Raw genomic sequence first — 20,693 nt, 5'->3', positions numbered from 1 at the left:
GCTGCCCCCGGCCCTAGGGAGCATGGGGGGCTCCCCAGGCCCTAGGGAGCGTGGGGGGCTGCTCCAGCCCCCAGCCCCACTCTTGTCTGTGCCCTGAGTTAGTGCATCGGGATTTCGGTGTGGTGCCTGGTTACTCCTTCCTGCAGGTCTAAAGGATTGAATAGCTGGCAGGAACCGAGCCCCAACGTGGGCTTCATATAGCTGTGCAAGTATGTGTAAAAACGTGTGTGCGTGGGGACACGCGCGCGTGTGTGTGTATATTTTGTAAGTAAAAGCCTCCCCTCTCTTGAGTCCTTGTCACCAGGCATACCACGCTCATGACACAGATGAAGAAGCCACATGCAGAGAGGCTGAACTCTGCAAATTTCATCTCATTTTTCTTAATTATCTGCTTTCACTCAGTGATTTTCATCTGGTGACTTGTGAAGTCCAAGAAGTCCAGAAAAAGCATTGAGGGATGGCTGAGAAAAGCCAATTGCTTAAATTCATCATGTAAAAGACTACACTTTGGTCGGAAGTGTTTTGGAGGCTACCAAAAAGCTTCTTAGTTCCTCTGTTTCAGAAATAGCCCGGCTGGCATTGCCTGCAGCACACGTAGCAGCTTCCTGCTATGGCTCCTTGGCAGCTTATGCCCGCAGTGTCTGCCAGGCTTTGTTCACCTTTTGGTCCTCCCCAAATTTTCCCTTTCCCTGTAGCTGCTGTGTTGCTCTGAGAGTTATTTTGGAGGGTGGTAACTGCGACTGGCTTTTTACCTGGATTGGATATCTAAGCTCTGCACCTTGGCTCCTCCCTGCAGAAAAAGGCTCATCTTTATTTTTTAAAGGTGTTTTTAGACCCTAGCTGGAGGGGTATGGATTAGAATACCTTGGTCTTCAATGCAATTCCTTAGCAATGAGGAAGCGGGAACGGCCCTCCTACGCTTTTTCTCCTAAAAGGAAATTATTTCACAACAGACTGTGAAGAATCCAAGAAGGTCTCAGCAGAGAGGCCCACGGGATGTGCCCAGAGGCACCCAGGAGTAAGGGCAGAAAGAGCGAGGCTGCAGAAATACCTCTTGGTGGACTTTGTGGCAAACTCATCCGGATGCTCATGTCTCAGTGTCAGCTGCCCCGCACAATTAACTCCGCAGTGTAGATGTAACCTTCGACCTGGTTTCATTTCCTGCCTCGATCTCCTGCTCCAGCCTGACATTATATCTCAATTAGAGACAGTGCTAATTGAAGGGGGAAAGCTAAACCACGTGCAATATTCATAAGAATAATGAAATTAATCTGAGGTGGTACCTAGTGCAAAGATCTTCCAGGTTAGAAGAGTCTAAACAAACCAGTAAAGCAGCAGGAAGGGGTATAATGAACAGGAAAAACAGCAGAAACCAGCTTATGTTGGGAAACAGTTTTTGTGAGATTTGAAATTAATGCTATACCTCTAAAATAGTTTACCTGAAGATGACACGACCTTTCATTATCATTGTAATTTGGTGCCCTTTCCAGTACTCCTGGTTAGGTGCTCTTTTGCCTCCAAATCAAACTATGATTTAGTGTAAATCCCTCCCGTGATTGTTCTGTTCTGTGAAAGATGAGTAGCTACCTACAAAAACCAGCACCTTCCAACAGCGGTACTGGATATATGCAAACACTGTTTTTCTGAGGACCGTCACCAATATCCCCATGAATGGAAAAAAATATATTTAATGTTTGATGTCATCCATTGTCTCAAGATATCTCTTCTCAAAGAGACTAGAAAATCCTTTTATGCAAAAGAAGCGATGTTCCCTTCTTTTTCAACAACTCGTGAGTATATCCACTTGCCTTCTGATTTCCAGAATGGCAAATCTGTTTGACTCCTCTTTGCCTTAGGCTCAGGGCAGCATTTTCTCAGAGACATGAATCACTGAGATGGTTGGGTCAAGCCTCATCTGAACTCTGTTCAAAGCTCCTCTGTTCTGTAGCGGATATTCTCTGAGGATACATCTATGCTCGCAATTTGTTATGGTCCCTGCCTGCTTCATTATGGAGCTTGGGTCCTTTGACCATCTCTCTTTCACACGTGCTACTTTGTTCTGTGATGGATATCTGGAGCCTCCCTTGCCAGACGGACTCGTGGCACACATGGAAGTTCATCCTTGCACTCTGCTCCCTGGACCACACGCGGTGGAAACGCGGGTCCTCCGCGCCGCGGGATCGATTCTCCACGCCTCCAGACACTGCTGCTCCACGGGCCCTTGGACAGTGGAAGGCACCTTGTAGGACATTACAGAAGGACACAAGTCGTTCACTGTGCTGGTGTCTCGTCTATGCAATGATCCTTTTGATGGCATCAGTGCAAAAGATAACTTTTAACATGTGAAACAGCTTGCTTTCCCAAGCTGTATGGCGAAGAGCATCTTCCTGATTTATCATATATGGCATTACTGTATTCATTAGCGCCAATGAGATCCACGCTACGAATCCTGACTTTGACTATTTATTTTCAACCGCTTGTGTTGTTTTTCAGGGCAATATTGCTGGTTTTGGTACCGTGATGGCAGTGTATTTCTAGCTCACATAGGATTAATAAAAGTTGTATTTGCTCTCGGATTGTAGCCAGGCCAGTAAGCCCTCCCCAAACCACTTGTGGAGTCATGACAGTTCACTGCAACTGAGCTTGGGTCTGGAAGCAATAGTATTACCCATGTTTTTCCTATATCCAGGTTTCCGCAGACCTCTGGAACAACCCCATGTTGTTAACCACAAACCTACTTTAAAGTAATTCACTTCACAGCATTCAGTATTAAATCAAGACTGAAAATGGAAATCTAGAAGTTACTCAGAATCCTGGAATATTCGTAATAGCCTTACAAGTAATAGAAATACAAGCTCCCAAAACACACCAAGTGTTTCATCCCAATTTCTGCCATGATTAACTGATTGCTCAGCTTTATCTCCTGCAGGCCAACTGTCAGTTTACAGAAAGATTATTGAAGGCAGCTCGGAAATACATCATTACAACCCAGATGTCATCTGTTTGCCAAAGTGGGGAAGCACATCAGAATGATTCAAGTTGCAGTCAGTTGTATTCAGCTGTTCTCAGGTTGTATTTGAGACTTTATGTGCGAGTCCCGTTTCCCTGCTCTATATAATACTAAAACAGGGGAAAACCCTAGCTCAGCCATTGTATGATTTTCTTTACACAAAAGAGGCAAAACTGATGTCTTACAGCTGAGAGAGGTTGCAGGAAAATTCATTTCAAGTAACAATTTTCTTAGCTAGGTACAGAATTCTTTTTTATTCAGCTTCAGAACACTAACAAAAAACACATTTAATAAAACTTTTTTTATCATGACTGAATATATCCACCTCTGGCAAAGGAGTCTTCAAAAGAATATGACTGAGCAATATGACTCCACATATTGCTCAGTGAGACTAGTATGACTTTTAGAAATAAGCTTTTAATAATTGTTTGAATGCTATATCCTCCAGTTTTGATAAATATTTAGGTGAATTGCTTAGGTTGTCCAAAGGCACTTTGGGTCAATTCCTATCCCAGTAGTTTTATTGTCTGTAAAACTGAGGTACTATAAGAACTCATTACTGCTTCTAAAAAGCTTTACATTTTAAAAAGGCTAATTATGGTCTAACTGGGTGGCATAGGAGCTATCTGGAGAAAATGTTGTTGCTTCATGAAACAATATCGGTAACTTTTCTTGTGGCACTGTGTCATGAGAACTGCTAATGAATCATGTCTCAGGATGCTATTAGGGAGACCATGCTCTTTTGAAAGCAGTATATAGCAGAGATATTGGCCATTTATTGCTCTTAAAGATCTCAAAACGTTTTGCAGGAAAATAATCATGGGTTTTTGTGTGTGTGTGTGGATATTTCTGTAGATAAGTATGTTCCTTCCTTCTATCACTTCAGCAGGACCAGGCAAACCATAAAAGTGGGGAACATAATGTTAATATCCCCTTGATTTTATCCAGGAAAGTAAATTTGAGAGAATAGTTACAGATCACAAATACAGCCAAAATATATTTTAAAAGTCAGACAAATCAGGCCAAGCCCATTAGTTTGATTGCGATGTGAAAAGGGGGCAGCCAGAAGAGACGAGTAACCACAGTAACACTTTGCAGTACGAGATGGTGAACAGTGTCGTGGTAAACTAGGGTACAGCAAAGCGGAAGCTCAAGTCTATCAGTATCACCCTGCACCATAGGCACGCAAGCAGCAAACCCCTTTCAGGAAAGATGCAGAAACAGGGCTAATACCTGAAAATGCAGATGGGCTTGTCAAATCTCACGCCCTGAGTTTAGCCCCAAAGCAAGGTCTACACCCCACAACTCTCATTTTCAAGACATTTTAGCTGTATTTAAATTTTAGGTGAATAAACATGATGTGAACACTCTGAAATGCCATGGAGGTCTTGCTGGATGGTAGAAAAGCTGATTAAAAAAAAATCTATTTTCTTCTACTTCTTTATGTGTATAGAAGATAAAAGGCTGAGTGTAAAGTATTGTACTTCTGAGTTCATTAGTTTCTATCCAACCCTGGCAAGAAATCTCTCAAATTTGTTACCAGATGATCAGAGCTCTGTGCTGTCAGTTAGATCCCTGCAGAATTTGTCCATCTGAGAGAAAATACCCATTCAGGTGTCCCGGCTGCGTCAGCTGAGAGGTCAAGAACTGAACAGGTGATGGAGTCTTCAATATCTACACATCTCTGAAGGCAAACCCAGGGGGAGCTACGTTAATGAAAATGCTGCTGCATATACCTTATTGCTGAATGAAAGCACCATCTTCAGGGGATGTCAGTCTCCAGCCTGATACAGACAATAAATTCACATAATCTGTCTTTAAAAAGTGCATGCATGAGTAGATTTTGAATCACATTGTACCTTGCAGTATTTTTTTTTCTCAGAGCTGAAATACAGGCAGGTGGTTATAAATGTGTCTTAAAACTATTTCCCTAGCCTGAAATGTAAGCACTGTTTGAAAACATTTAGGGAAACAGAACAGAACATCCTGGTGGGGGCTGCAGCAGCTCTTGGTGGTTTGATTTTAGCTTGCATCAGTATTCTGAGCTACAAGGATTATAATTTAGTGGAGAGATTCTCATTGGGAGAGGGGATTGAAGAAGTTGAAGCTGCAGCCCTGTGAGTTGACAGGGATGCTAATATAGCAGCAGTGGAAGTTTAGAGAGCAGATCAGAGCAGCTGGGTGGGCTGATAGAGGGGATCAGGGCAGCCCAGAGGAGCCATAAGAGGATCCAAATAAGTGGATTAGTAGCATACCGAAGCACACATTACTTTTAGTTTCCAAACTCCCATTGATTTTAGTGCGGCGCATTTACTAATGTGTGGCAGGAAAAACGGAAGAGGATCAAGGCAGCCTCGAGACGCAGAAGGTAGCTCCCCGTGGCATGCTGGAAACAGCGAGAAGGCTGGGCTGGGAGGCAAAGCATGACGTCCCCACATCAGTCTCAGCCAGGACTTAGAGGAGGACGGCTGTTGTCTGGGTTGCTTCATCCCGCAGCCTGTCGGAGCTGTCTAACGTTGCTAAATGCTATTGTTCCTGCTTTTCCATCTGTAGCTTCAATGACGGACTCTTTCCGTGGCTGCATTCTTCCATCTGCCTTCAACTCTGATACTGAAACAAACTGACACAAAAACGTAGGTATGATTAGCAACATAACCCTCTCTGAACTCTTCTGAGCAGGAGATGTTGGACTGAGCTGAGCTTCCCTTAGACACTTAGCCTAGCCATGCTCCGGCTCCCACCATCAGCTCCTGAACTACCCAAAAGCTTAAATATGCCCCTTCCTCAAATATCATCCTTGGCTTTACATTTCATCTCTTCAGAGAGAGGACATAACATAGCAAAGATGCATCCAGGCTTTGCTAAAATTTCTAAGCACTATTACTCTTTTTACAGCACAAAGAACTAAGCTCTATTATTCTTTATATAGCACGCACACGCTAGCACACACACACACACACACACAAAGAAGAAAAAGATTCAGCCAAAATAACAAACCCTACCCACATTATCCTCAGTTACCTTGTGGCACCTTGGTTGTAAGCCAGACGCAGGGCAAAACTTGTGCAGCTCCTGATTTCGGCGTGTTGTGAAGAAGCACAGAAGAGGTGTATGCATGGATAGACTTCTCTCATTCTTTCACATTAGCTCATCAGAAAATGGTTGTTGAGACCTCTTTGTTATCCTCCAACCCCATCTATTGCTTCGCCACCTCGGTTTCCCCACCCACTCCCCCCAGAATCCAAGTATGAAAACTGGTTTGTCCTAGGGAGCAGTTAGTATCTCAACATCCAGTTATCCTACAAGCACTCTACCAAGATGGAAGATCATCAAACTTGACTCTTATGCCACCCTTCCTCGTGTTTTTAGTCCAAGGAAGACACAAAATGATGGAAGGCAGGTAAAGACCAGTCTGATGGAATTTGTAAACTGTTAGAGCAATATATATAAAGCTTGTAAACACACGTAAACACACAAAGCTTGTAAACACACAAAGAACACGTTGTACATAGATTCAGTTATATTCACTGTTGAAACAACTATGGGAAGTTTTGGTGATTACCCCTGAGCTGGAGAGCAGATGAAGACATTGATCAATCCTGTAGCTTTTTCTTTTTGGTTTATATGAGGAAGGTTAACAAGCAGCAGAACAGACAGAAGAGGCTATTTCAAGTTTCCCAAAGGGAAACGAGAGTAAGGATAGAGATGTAATAGGGTATCAAGTGCCATGACTGGATTGTTACAGGAAGAACTTAAGGAGGATCAGAAAACACGACAAACTGCACTCCTAAGCTTCAGACTTCTTCATGACACTCAGAACCCTACCTCTGCAATGACCCATCAGCATCAAAGCGCCACAAAATGGAAGGTTTGCAGTAAGACATTATCGCATCAAAGCAATTTATTGTCAAGTTGGGGAGCCAAAAAAAAGTACTGCCTGCATATTTCATATGGCCACAAAAACACCACTGGAATCCTGCAAGAGCAAAATGTTACCACAGTTTATAAAACCCTCAGCTACATTCATTAAACATAACTAGGTGAAATAGCTAACCTATTAACCTGTCACCTACGCAACTCTTGATCTCTAATTTACCCCTTCACCCTTCTCCTGCTTTCTAATACCACATAGATGTTCTTCGATCTCCAAAACAAGTGGCAATCCTAGCGCTATTAATACAACAACTGGCAGCATCTTTCTGCTTCTCCCAACCTCACTTGGATTCCTTGACATATAAATTAAGTCATGAAGTTTTTAAGACTTAAGTAGTTTTTCCAGCTGACGACCGAGGAAGCTCATAATTCCCCCATACAATTCTTCTCAGCTCTAGGATTCTTCCCTCTTGTTTGTCCTACACTATCCTACCTTCCTAATAACAATTAAAATATTGTAATTATCTCAACACACCCATTTTGGGGATGAGCCTGGAAGCAAAGAAAAGAAGCCTGAAACATCCTGATGTGAAGAGCACAGTTCTCATTAACACTAGTAATTTGCTTGTATTACTAGATTAATTACATTTAATTGATTAGCTACTGATCTAGCACCTGAAATAAACTAAGTAGAAAATTATCTGAGAAATTAATGTTGGTTAGAAGTGGGGGGAAATGATTTTCAAAGTAACTTACGACATAATAAAATGGTAACTAGAAAATAGTCAAGGATAATCATGCAGACTTGGAATATATTGCAAGATAAAACCTTTATTTAGTTAGCTAATTTCATGGTATTTTGAAAAAACACATTATTCAATTAATGTTTCGATTGGGGGAATACTTTTTGGCTATTCACGAATATATACACCAAATGCTGTGAATTTTCCATGTTTTCATCACAAAAAAAGGGATACGTAATAATTTGTAATACGTAATAACAATCCAATATTGAGGCATTAACTGAAATAAAAGATGAAATTAAAAGCCGACTGCCCCTTGGAGCCAGCGTACTTTATCATAAGTCATTTGGCTGCCAAGGAGACGTAGCTAGCGAATATGTAGGATGAAACAAAGCAGCTATTCTAATGGAATAAAGACGACTTTTATCTCTGGGTCTCCAGCTAGAATAATGTGATGGTGGCCTATGACAAATGAGCAGATGGTCTTAGTCCAGTTTCAGGATACCAACCCCAATATGCCCCCCAGAACAGGCTTGCAACTTGTTGTAAATAGAGACTATACTAACCTTTGAATTCTTAAAGTAGTTTTTCTAAGTCATGGCTGAGAAACGTTAGCAGTTCACGATGGAAAGCTTGTTTTTCAGCTACCAGATCCTCCTACATGTTCTATGGATAACTAGAAGACTTTGACCTAAAGTCACCTTGTCCTAGTTTCTAATTCACTTTTATGCAGATGAGATTACAGGATCAGGGCCTAGGTATCCAAACTGGCAAATACTTCCACAAATGAGAATCGCAAGATTTACTCATCTGAGCTAACACACGTCGGTTTCTTTGCAGGATCAGGCTCATTCTACAGGTAGAAAAGAGTGAATCTCCCTCTCTTGTCAAGTGCACAAGAAGCAAAATGATAAATGCTAATAAAAAAGGGATGTGCTAATGCTCCTAAAAATCTCGTGAAACTACAACATGCAGTTTTCAGACTGAAATGTCACTCTCAAATCACGGGTGACCCTTTAAGCAAAAAATATACCACAGGGAAGGAAGAACTAAGAGGGAAAAGAGAGCAGGTGACAAAACACTGCCCTTTCTTTTTGCATAAATTATATCCCCAAATGTTTTACAAAATTGAGTAACAGGAGGGAAACAGAAAAGACTTCTTTATTTTTGCAGCACATTTGTTTGGCAAACGCAGGATAAAACCTATCATGCGTGTTGAACAGTAAATGAAGGCCTCATGCTTTATAACATTCTCCCGTCCCAGTAAGGATGAGAGTCAAACACAACAGTTTCAGAAATGTTTTATGTCTCGTAAATAAACTTAGCGGATAGGAATAAACAGACTGTTTGGCAAAATAAGCAAATACTTTTTTTGTACACAAAATTAATGCATGCTACTGTTGCATTTCAGACTTCACTTCATTGTATTATACCAGAGATTAATTGGACCTATGTAATTCAGCAAACAGAATATGACATCTACCTACCTTTGCTGCTTCAGCAATCACCCAAAAATATATAATGTAGGATTTTAAATAGTATGTTAGCCCAGTTTCCTTCTGAAAGTCTTGCAGCGAAGTTTAGGAAAATTCCAAAAGTAGCATATTGATTGCCTCTGGGATTTTCCACTTAGCAGTTTAATAGAAAATTACACCCTTACCCAATCTGTAAGGTTTCCATAACCTCCCTTATGAATTTAATTTTCCTGAGTCTAATAAATTTTACCATTAGGCATGTTTTCTGATATCGCTTCACCATTAAGCCTATTTCCTGGTTGGTTTTTGGAACTGGGTCCACTTTCTGCTGGGCGTTTGAGCAGCGCCTCGCACAAGCGGGTTCAGGTCTGATGGGAGCCTACAATCACGACACAAATAATTACTGTTAATGGGCAACTCGCTTTCCACTTCGGAGTTTTATTTCCGTATGGCTAGCGACGGGCTCTGGCAGCGTCACTAAAGCGGGTGGCTTTCTCCCACGGGCTGGGGCTCGGCCACGCGCAAATCGGCGCCGACCCGCGTTCGCGCGTGCCCACGCGGACACCGCGTCTCCCCTCTCCGCCGTAACCCGGCCTGGCTACGTTTGAAACGCTAAGTAGCGGCCGGATCCGAGTTTCGGGTTCTCTGGAGCCGCCTTCTACCAGCGATGGGCACAGGCGCTGCTGGCTGAGCGGGACCTGAAACAGGAATTAAGTGAAATAAGTGGAACATGGCTGAAGGCGTCAAGCGCTGGAGGCCAGTGGCCCCCAGCGCAGCGCAGCGCAGCGGCCGCGGGGCTCCTCGCCGCGAGGGACCGCGCTGGGCGCTGCGCGGGCGCAGGCTCCGGCCCCGGGCGCTGCTTCGCCTCAGCCTCGCCGGGCACCGCGCTTCGCCTCAGCCGAGCCGCCGCGCCGGGAGCCGCCGCCCGGCGAGGCCGCGGCGCAGGCCGCGCCGAGAGGCCGCCGCTGCCCGGCCGCAGGGCGCCCCGTGCCCGGCGGCGAGCGGGGCGGTGGCGGCGGCGGCGGCGGGGCACGGCGGAGGGAGCCGGCGAGGGGCAGGCGGCGGCGGCGGCGGCGGGGGGACACAAAATGGCGCTGCCCTCGCAGCCCCCCTGCGCCGCCCCCGCGGGGCCGCCCGCCCGCCCTGCCCGCCTCGGGGTGGCGGCCTGCGGCGGAGCCCGCCGCCTTCCCCCAGCAGGTGGCACCGGGGTCCCGGCGGCGGCGGCGAGCCATTGCGGGCCGCCCTTGGCCGCCAGCCGCGCGCCCGGCGGGGGAGGCGGCGGCGGCGGCGCTGCCCGGCCTCGCCGCCCGGCCTCGCCCCCGCCGCGGCACCCCGCGAAGTTGGGGGCGGCCTGCGCGGGCGGCCGGGCCCGCGGGGCGGCAGCGGCGCCGCCGCCAACTTGCCCCGAGCCCCTCTCGGAGCCGACATCGCCCAGCCCGGGGCTGGTGGCGCTGATTAAAGGGACGGACCTTGGTCCTGCTGCTCCTGCCGCCGGGCGACCGGCTGCGCTGCCTCGCCGCGCTCTCCCTCCTCTCTCATCCCCTTTCTCCTTCCTTTCTTCCTCCTCCCTCCTGCCCGCACTATGGAGTTTACAGAGAGGAAGAGAAGCAGGAAATCCCAAAGCTTTAAACTGATAAATCAAGGTAAAGTGGTGGCTGCGGGGAGGGGAGGGGGGGCGCTTTGTTTTGTTTATTTGTTTGTGGCTGAAAAAGACTTTTTTTCTTTTTTTCTTTTTTCTTTTTTTGGCGTGAGCGGGGCTGGGTTTCGGGGGGAGAAGAGCAGGATGTTATGAAATGTGTGTGCTCCCTTCCCTGCCCTCGGTAATGTCTCTCTCTCCCTCCGTTTATTTATTATTTAACTCCGCAGTCGTGGGATTGAACTCCTCAAAACCTTGGATTTTTTTTTCTTTTCTTTTTAAATCCCCTTTCTTCCTTTTTTTAAAAAAAAAATTTTTTAATGGTACGATGTAGTGTTAAAAAAACCCCACACGCCCCCAAAGGTAGACGTGTTTTTTTTTCCCCGCCCCCCCCCCCACAAAAAAAATCTTACACAAAATAAAGTTGGATCGTATTTCATTATAAATTCTCGGGGAGGGAGAGAAGGAAGGTGAAATGAAGAAATTAGGAAAATAATGACACTTGAGCAGCGGCAGACCTTTTTAGCATTCAACTCCTGTGGATTTGTTGTGTTGGTTTTTTCGTGTGTGTTTGTGGGCTTTTTTTCCCCCTCCTCTTGGCTGCGTCCGTACACGTATTTGCGAGAAAAGCCGAACCGCGGTGGCTTTATTAAAATCCACGCAGCTAATTAGTGGTACGCGGGCGAGGAAGCCTGGCTGGCATGCAACTTGTTCGCTCCGTGTGTGCTTGCTCGGCGAAAAGAGGATGTTTTAGAAGGGATCGTTAAGGAAATGTTTGGATTCATGTCGAGGAAGAAACACAGCCCTGTCTCTCAGTCGTGTTTTTTTTAAAAAAAAAAAAAAAAAAAAAAAATACAGCCGCTGGGAGTCATTTTAACAGGTGGACTTCCCAGCCCTGGGGTTTTCCTTTTCCTTTTATTTATTTTTTTTTTTCTCTTTTGGTTGGGTATTTATTGCTTCTCCAGCTGATTAGATCTTTTGCCCTCACTGATTTGCCTTAAGATTTTATTTATTATTTCCCCCTTTTTGTGTTTCAAAGTCTTGAGCTGAAATACCTCCCTGAAATGCTGTGTGTGTCCTGCATGCCAAGTTCAGGGCAGGTGACTGCTTCGGCAGAATGTCACAGTTAGAGAAGGAGGGGAAGAGGCGAGTTTCAATACTTGCTGGCTAAAGAGCGATTCCTTCCTAGGTGTTTGGCAAGCCGAAATCAGACACAAAGGATTTAAAAGCTGAGAATAAACTCACTTGATGGGCGTAATAAATAATTACTGTTTTAACATCATAGGAGGATCTTGAGCACTGCCTGTGCCTCTTAAAAACTAGAGGGATAGCGACTGGTCAGACTCGTCCGAAAATCTACTGGAGATCTTACAAGTGCAAACATGAGCAAACCTGTTGAGGGTTTAAATTTCTAAAAAGAATGGATTTGGTTTGCAGGATTTTTTTTCCTTTTTTTTTTTTTTCCTTTTTTGCATCAGATACTCTGAATCGCCTTCAGTGCAGAGTTTGTGCAACATTGGGCTGGGGCATGGGGAAATGCATGGAAAAGCAAAACTGAAATTGAAGACTTGGTTTTATTTTCATCCTAATAAAACTGTAAAAGAATAGTATGTGCTCTCAAAAATATATTAGTACAAATGCTCAGTTGACACTTGTAACAGTATAGTTACAACAGTGTAGTTAACTGTTTTAGTAGGGAAATAAGTTTGTGTTGGTAAATTATTAGTAATTCATATTTTATCTTTTTAGATATAGAAATTTAAATAGAAAACTGCACTAAAAGCAAGTCCTGGAGAGCAAATGTGTGTTTTGTACTTTGAGAATAGTGAAGATAAATATCACATTTTAGCAGAGCCCGCTCTTGCATACTTTTTTCTGTTGTGGTTGATTATAAAGATAATTACATATAAATAGTTGTCTCTTGTAATTGGCCTTTGCCTCTTGCTGGAGTCATTCAGTAATGTCACAGTTTAGTGTTTACTGTTGTGAAATTGATATGGATTTCACAGCCCCTGGACTGTGACATCTGAAGCAGAAGAGAGAAACCAAAGAGAAAAACATATGCCGAGTTTGTTTATTTGTAACACACAATCTGTTATGGATGTGTGTGTATATACAACACTGTCCCAAAAAACTTCATGGCACCTGATCAACATGGTAAAATTATTTTAACTCCCATATACAAAGCAAATCCATTATTTCATTAAAACACAGCCACCTGTGGGATGAAATGTGGTGACTTTAAGGTAGCAGTGTATAAGTCAGAAAATAAGAGTATTGTGACCAGCTGGATATACAGAGTGTTAAAAAGAAACTGCGTGTAAGCAATGTATCTAGGCACTGTGAATCTGTTAGTTATTTAGTACCTGCTTTCCATATACTCACTTCTACTAGTTCTTGGAAGTTCTTGGATAAAAATGTAGAGAAGAGCTAAAGAACATTCAGTGTAGTTAGCGTAAATCCTTTAGTTTTTAGTCCTGCAAAAGGGGCTTCCACTTTCTTGATACTGTGTCTCAGACTTTGCCTTTGCCCTTTCTGCATCAGGCAGCCCGTGCATTTCACTTGCCCCATGCAGCACAGAAACCCCAACGTTATCTTTTTGCTAACCCCTCGTTGCTGACCTCTCTAACTTCATTTTCTCTCATCTGTGCTTGCTCTTAAAAAAAAAAAACAAAAAAACAAACAAAAAAAAACAATGACGTTTGTTTCCAGGCCCTTTTCTTTCTTTTGTCTTGCTGTGTTCTGGTTTTCTTGTTGAGCTGTTCTTCCTCCCCACTCTCTTAAATCATCAAGACAGTCATGCTATCCAAATAAATAATATGTAACAAAAAAAGTTTTACTGCCAGGAGACCTTTACATTTCTGCAGCTGATCGTTTTGTCAGAGATGCAGGTGTGTTTCTCATGCAAGCAGAAACTGCTTATGTTGCTCTTCATTTCTGTTGTGCTTTTTAAGTGAATCCCTTGAAGTACTCTTCCATGTGTTAATTAATCTCTACGTTGCTTTCTGCCAGGCAGGTAAATATAAAAAGCCAGTATAGGAGTAACTGCGAAAGTCAGGACCTAGGAGGGCTTAAGTGTTAAAGGAGTTAGGTGATCAGGTAGGTAGCTCTTTTAAGACACTGATTATATTGTTCAGCCTTGAGTGATTTGCTAAGGACAAAGTGTGTGCCAGTACCAGAGTCAGAATCCAAGAGAATTGCCTTTAGATATTTTTTCTTGTAATTGCTATTGCCCACATACATGTGTGTAAACAAAGCTTTGGTTTTTACTGAACACGTGCCTGTGCTTGTGGTGGGGGCTGTCCATCAAAATTTGCTTTTATTTGAGATTGAAAGTGCTTTTTTCTTTTTGGTATCGTGTAGTATTTCTGAATATGAGATGCTAATGTTTAGGGTCATTATGGACGCAGGTGTTTATAGGTAAATATCTTAAGATGTGCCTGATCCTCCTTTCTTCAGAATTCAGAGGCCGGTGGTAGCAAGATAAGTCAGCATAGCAAAAAAAATGCAGCCCTAATAAATGTTGCTGATTTTCTTATTGAGGTGAAAAGTTTGAAAGTTTCCCTTGGTCTGTAGGAAGGTAAAGTTTTCATTATAAATCTGCTTTCCATCTGTAAAGCAAGAAGCCAGATAATTGGCATCTGGTGGGATAATTTGCTGTGAAAATGAACACAGTAATTTAGGGCAGGCATAGCTATTCCCTAAAATCTGTGAAATGTTTCAGTGAAATCTCTCCAGTGTGAGCAAAGTTTTTTTTAGGAGGTGCTGATACAGAGCACATTTTCTGTGGTTAATTTGATGTACATGAAATAAACTGCAGAGATATTGATAAATTATGTAGTAAAACTGTAGCAATGTGTTCAGTGTTCATTTTTTCCAGATCACTTGAGTTCTAATTTTTTTTATCGTTTTTCATTCCAGATTACCATCACGAGATATATAAGATCTCTGACTACAGCAATGATGTTAATGGGGAGACCAAAGAAACACAACCAGTTTTTTTAGGTATGTTCTTGCATTGATTAATTTCCGAGCAGCATAGCGTGGCCATTTGCAATTAGAGAGGAAAAAAATCTCTGTGCAAGCACAGGAAGTGCCTGCCATTGTTTAATATGACGTTCTTTTCAAGACCCTTTTATTCTGCAAATTGCCAATATATCCTTTATTAACACTGCTAAAAGTTGTAATTTCAGACATAAATGTTTATTAGTGTCTACACACAGTGCTAATTATCACTCACTCAGAGAGCCAGATGCTGACTGTGCAGTTTTGCAGCTCTGTGCTCACCCCATTTACATTGCATATTCGCTGGCATGCTTCACTGGCAATAGTTTGTGTAATTGGGGTATTACATCTTTGACATCTGGATAACAGAAATTCAATTTCCAGGAAGCTGCTATTTGTTTGGTTTTGCTTCTGCCTTGGGTGGGATAGAGGATTAATGTGCTGTCTTAATGTAATGTCCTTCCACCTCTCTAGCCTGCCTGCTAATCGTGCTATGGCAAAATTAAATTAAATCAACAGTTAAAAAAGTATAAAGAAAACAGAGAAGTAATATATAGTCTGTAGCATGATATATACTGCAGCATGATAGGACTGGTTATCAGTGAACCTTTATCTTTCCTGTCTGTGTGCCCGTTGTCCTGTGTAACTCTTCTGCTGTAGACTGCTTCTACTTTTCCTGCTTCCAGTCCTGCTTGTGTCACATCTAGGACCTTGTCCAGTTGCTGAACCCCTTTGCAAAGGGACAAGGGGCAGGTTCCAGAGAAATAAGGGCCTGTTTTTGTCCTACTGTAATAATTCTTACCATGTAAAGCAAGTTCCTGGTCACCTTGCTCAGGCTTTTGAGAAAGCTGGTGCCTTTGTGGAGAGAAATTTGAATCACTCAAGGGAGGTGTCCACCTCTCCTTGACTGTACTAGAAATGTAAGCACTTCTGTAAGGTGATTTAAGGTTTCCGTATTCTCTGTGTGAGCCCCCTAGAGTCAGTGATAAGCACTAGCCCTGAATGTGTGAATCGGCACCTGAAACTGAGTTGAACACAAAATGCCTTTGTCTTCTTCATTCGTAGTGCTAAGGCTATATCTGCTTTTAGAGACGAGCAACAAATAGAAGAGGGAGAATGTTTTGGGCTGTTCAAAGTATTTAAGCAGAGTGAGAGCTGTGTTAAGTTTGCTGCTCAACTCCTCACCATTAGGATTTTGAGCAAATATTTCTTCGCTACGCCCATTTTCTGGGAGAAGCAAAGGTGTCTGATAGGCTTTCTCTTTGAATTCTGTGTTTTCTAAGCGCTTTTGGTGCTTAGATGAAGCTTTGGCAGCTTGGTACCCAGCTGCTTAAGCCAGGATGCTTCCAAGAATTTGCAGGAGTCTGTGCTTTGTCAAAGCACAGACCAATTGATTTTGGTTTGTTTCAGTTGGGTTTTCTGTGTCTTTTTGACCATGCCCAGCTTTGCATTAAGATTGAATGTTCTGTGACATTTAGGTGCCTAAAGTCCAGCTATATTAGAAGTTAGTCTGAATTTAATCCTTAAGAGTCTGAGTTCCATTGAAGGATTTCCTTATCAGGTATCAGGAAAGCAAATATCGCTCCTGTCTTCAGGAAGGGCAAGAAGGAAGACTGGGGAACTACAGGGTGGCCAACCTCACCTCAATCTGTGGGAAGGTAATGCAGCAACTAATCCTGGAAAACATTTCCAGGTGCGTGAAGGACAAGAAGGTCATGGGGAATAGTCAGCATAGATTCACAAAAGGGAAATCGTACTTAACCAATCTGATAGTCTTCTATGATGACTGGCATGGTGAATAAGTGAAGAGCAGTGCATGTTGTTCATCTTGACTTTAGTAGGCTTTTAACACTGTCTCCCATAATATCCTCATAGATGAGCTGATGAAGTATGGACTAGGTAAGGGGGCAGAGAGATAGACTGAAGACTGGCTAAACTGCCAGGCTCAGAGTGCTAGGATCAGAGTGCTGCTGGAGGCCAGTTACTAGTGGTGTACCCTAGAGGTCAATAATGAGTCCAATAACTGTTTAACCTCTTCATTAATGGACATGAACGATGGGACCTTGTACACCTTCAACAAGTTTGCAGATGATGCAAGATTGGGAGGAGCATCTGATGTAATGGATGGTTGTACTGCTGTTCCTCAACAGGCTGGAGAAATGGGCAAAGAGGAACCTGATGAAATTGAACCAAAGGAATGCCAAGTCCTGCACCTGGGGAGGAAAAATCTCATATACCTGTATATTCTGAGGGGTGGCTGGCCAGAGAGCAGTTTTGCAGAGAGAGAACAAGGGTCCTGGTGGACAAGAAGTTGAACATTGGAGAGCATTGTGCCCTCGCAACAAAGACCACCAGTGTATCTAGGGGTGTGTTAGGCAGAGTGTTGCCAGCAGGTCAGGGGAGGTGATCCTTCCCTTCTGTTCAGCCCTGGTGAAGCCATATCGGGAGTGCTGTGTCCAGTCCTGGGTTCCCTAGTACAAGAGAGAAAAGGATGTACTGGAGCAAGTCTAGCGAAGGGCCACAAAGATGATTAAGGGGCTGGATCATCTCTTGTGAGGAGAGGATGAGACTCTTCAGCCTGGAGAAGCCCCAGGGGGGATCATATCAGTGTTTATAAATACTTCATGGGAGGATGTAAAGATGGAGCCAGACTCTTCTCAGTGGTGCTCAATGACAGGACAAGAGGCAATGGGTGCAAACTGAAACACAGGAGACTGATCATAAGAAAACACTTTCTCACTGCAAGGGCAATTGAATTGGAATGGGTTGCCCAGACAGGTTGTAGAGTTTCCATCCTTGGAGATACTCAAAAGCTGTCTGTCTTTGGGCAACCTTCTCTGACCCTGTTTGAGCAGGGAGGTTATACCAGCTGATCTGCAGAGGTCCCTTCCAACCCCAGCTATTCTGTGATTCCATATTGAAGTCCGGAACTGCAGTTCTGAGAACCCACCTTCAGTTCTTATGAAAAGATGAAGATACCTATTTCCTGCAGCTTTCCTGAGTTTCTGAATTTCAAATATCATCAGAACATATTTGTTTTGACCAAGCTGAATGACATAGGACTCTGCAGGACTTTCAGACTAGGCTTTTTTTTTCTTAGGGGGCTGTATCAGTTAGGTTACTCAAAGCATGCATAACCTTTTCTGCTGTGTCCTTGGTAGGTAGGATTTTTTTCTGGATTCTTAGAGATGAAAGCACTAATCTGAGATATAGGAAAGGCAGTGGCAGGAACTGAACTCACTTGAGAGTACTTGAACTCCTATCTCCCACTTGCCAGCAGGATGTGCCACATCTGGGATGAGTGGCATTTGGCATTCCAGCTTGCTTTTAAAAATATTCATGTTGTATGGAATAAATTATTCATTGTGCTGCAGGGATAGTGGGAGAATGACAGTTCTCATAGCTCAGTGTTCTGTCCACTGATCAGAATCCTCAGGATCTAATCCCTGCTTTGCTTAATTTCACTGTTTTATGCCAAAATTCATCAGGGAAGGATAATCACTCCAGCAAGTGCTCTAGTTGTTGGTTTAGATTAAAGTTTGTTCTCTATCTTATATGTATTTTTTAATTGATCATGGATGATTGCAGCTGTTGAAACCTCTATGTGATGAAGACTTTAGAGTGTAAATGGATGTTAAGATACATCATTTAGACTGTTTTCAGTGGAAAAGGGGAAATGTTAATGGCATTATGCAAAAGAACAGGTGAAGTTGTATCTGGAATGTATTATGCGTATGTTTTGGTTACAGTCAAGAATGATGAACTCAGACTGGAGGAGATGCACTGAGGAGAAGAGGGGAGACTCTAGGATAAGCAAGTAAATTAGAAGAGTCCAGTTTGTTTAATGTGCAAATAAATTAAGAGTCAAACGTCAGCAAAGATCCGTTGAACCGTTCAATCATGAGGAGCATTTCTTGGCACCAGTACGAAGGGGCAGAATGTGGCTTTGTATAAATGCAGCCTGGGAAGTAGAAGAAACTTCACCACAGTTAGAGGAATGAGGTACTAGGAGCGACTTACATTGGTTGTGAGGGAATAAAGCCCAACTGCTCTCTAAATGGAGCTTGATAAGCTTATGAAGGTTGCTTATCTAGTCCAGTAGCTGAGTTTATGGGATGGTAGACATGGTGATCGGTCATGTTTTCCTGTCCTTTGTTTTGATAAGATGCTAAATGGAAATTCAAGTCTTCCTGCATAGAGGATACACTGAACACAGCCATAGCAGTATTTGGGGCGAATAGATCACTACGCTATTTTGCGGACAAGGACCGGTGCCTCTTTGGTTTTGAGGGGAAGAGCTTATTTATCTAATATCAAGAGAGAGTGGTCGTCTTGAAAAGGAAAAGGCAGCTTGTGGTGAAGTGCTTAAACCTTGAATGTGAGTAAGATTTAAGGCAGAACTGTCTTCAGCTTTTACCATTTGTCAGCATAAATGTTCTGTTACAGATACTAGCCCAGACTTAGGAGTACAAGCCCATGAGGGGGCTACACAAGCCATGGTCTGTGGACAACACTGGTTAAAGCTATCTTGGCTATATAAAATGTCTTTTGCATATACTACATTGTTTTCCTCAGTCTTAGTATTTTATTATCATCACAAAAAAGTGGAAATATAATATACCTCCAGACTGAGTGTTTTTACAATGCTTTCAACTTGAAATTCAGGCTCTATATTTGAAAGGTTAATGTAGAAAACTAATTATATTATCCTGGTAACCAAATGTGTGATGAGACATTTGTCTGTGTAATTAACAGTGAAGAACTTTTATAGTTTCATAAAATCGAATGCTACACACAGTATGCTTGGAGCATTTGTTTTGAAGAGATGTCCAAACCAGAGATGTTTATGACTGATATAAAGCGGAACTGAAATGCACTGTAATGCAGGTGTCTGCACATTTTACAGCATTTCACATTGTTGAAATGGAAGGCAGCAGATTAATAACTTTACTATGTCATGATAAAATAAGTAATGTGTTCTTGGAACAGGGGAATGATGCATAAGTTACTCAGTAATTCCAAGAATTTATTCTGTCCCAGGCATAATATCCTTTGCAATTTATTCATAGAGAAAAAGTTGACTTAACGTAAGTCTGAAGTTACTTGTTACTTTTAATAGAATTATGTCCCCAGAATGACTGTTGCAATAATAGCTTCTATAATTAAAACTGCATATATATGTGTGTGTGTTTGTGTTTCCAAATGATCCAACTTTGTAAAACATTTCCCTTTGGGACTGAAGTGGACTCTTCTTAATCTTGGCCTAGGATATGTCAAAGAAGTGGGGGAAGTTATTGCATCTCTTTCTCTTTTTTTCTATTCCTTTTTAGTTATATGATGCCATTACTATACGTATTTATTGAGTAGTTGTTCACTTGCAGTTGCCTGAGTGATTTAGTTGTTGCACTGTGGCTTTGAAGTGTGTAACTTAGAAACATGCAACATGATCACATCTAGAAGTCTGAAACTGTTCCACCAAGCTCTTCAGAAGAGTACTTTTATTGTGGTGGTGGTTGGACTGACCTGTGGTCTGATTAATCATGCAGGGTTTGATCCTGGGTTTGATTCTGTAAATTGCTTTGATTATATTAATGTTTGCGACATTCATTAACTTTGCAGGTCTTGTAGTAGGCATGGATATCAATCGATCCACGTACTTTCATGCTTAGATTTTGGGGTGGTGAGTGAGGGAATCTAATTTGAGGGTGATCCAGCATATCTCAAAGCAGGATCTCTAGTGCTTTGTGCAGTGACATGAAGAAAGGTAAGTGATTTTAAATGGCATTTTTGAGCACTGGTAAGATGCCTCAAGTAAGACTGTTTAAATATCCCTAAATGTCTGCTTGAGGAGTGAAATTCTCTAGGTCGTAATTCGTTGCTTATATGACCCTGTGACATCGTCCATGATCACTGCTCTCCGTGTTGACTTGAGTTTTGAGTTTTTAATTTGC

At 42.8% G+C, this 20,693-nt stretch overlaps 1 protein-coding gene across 3 annotated transcripts in view; it reads left to right on the top strand.

The window, feature by feature from the left end:
- Window positions 1-10,457: 10,457 nt before the first annotated feature.
- BEND7 (BEN domain containing 7) overlaps window positions 10,458-20,693 on the top strand; it is a 46,189-nt gene continuing 35,953 nt past the window's right edge. For all 3 annotated transcript variants that reach the window (XM_062596380.1, XM_062596289.1, XM_062596205.1), the window contains exons 1-2: window positions 10,458-10,744; window positions 14,659-14,742. In XM_062596380.1, coding sequence (XP_062452364.1) covers window positions 10,684-10,744; window positions 14,659-14,742 — 145 coding nt within the window. In that variant the 5' untranslated portion in view covers window positions 10,458-10,683. The remainder of the gene's footprint in view (window positions 10,745-14,658; window positions 14,743-20,693) is intronic.

The sequence above is a fragment of the Rhea pennata genome, chromosome 1 (genome assembly GCF_028389875.1).
Source record: "Rhea pennata isolate bPtePen1 chromosome 1, bPtePen1.pri, whole genome shotgun sequence".
Lineage (NCBI taxonomy): Eukaryota > Metazoa > Chordata > Aves > Rheiformes > Rheidae > Rhea > Rhea pennata.
Note: the sequence above shows the minus strand (reverse complement) of the source record. Positions and strands in the feature narration are given on the sequence as shown.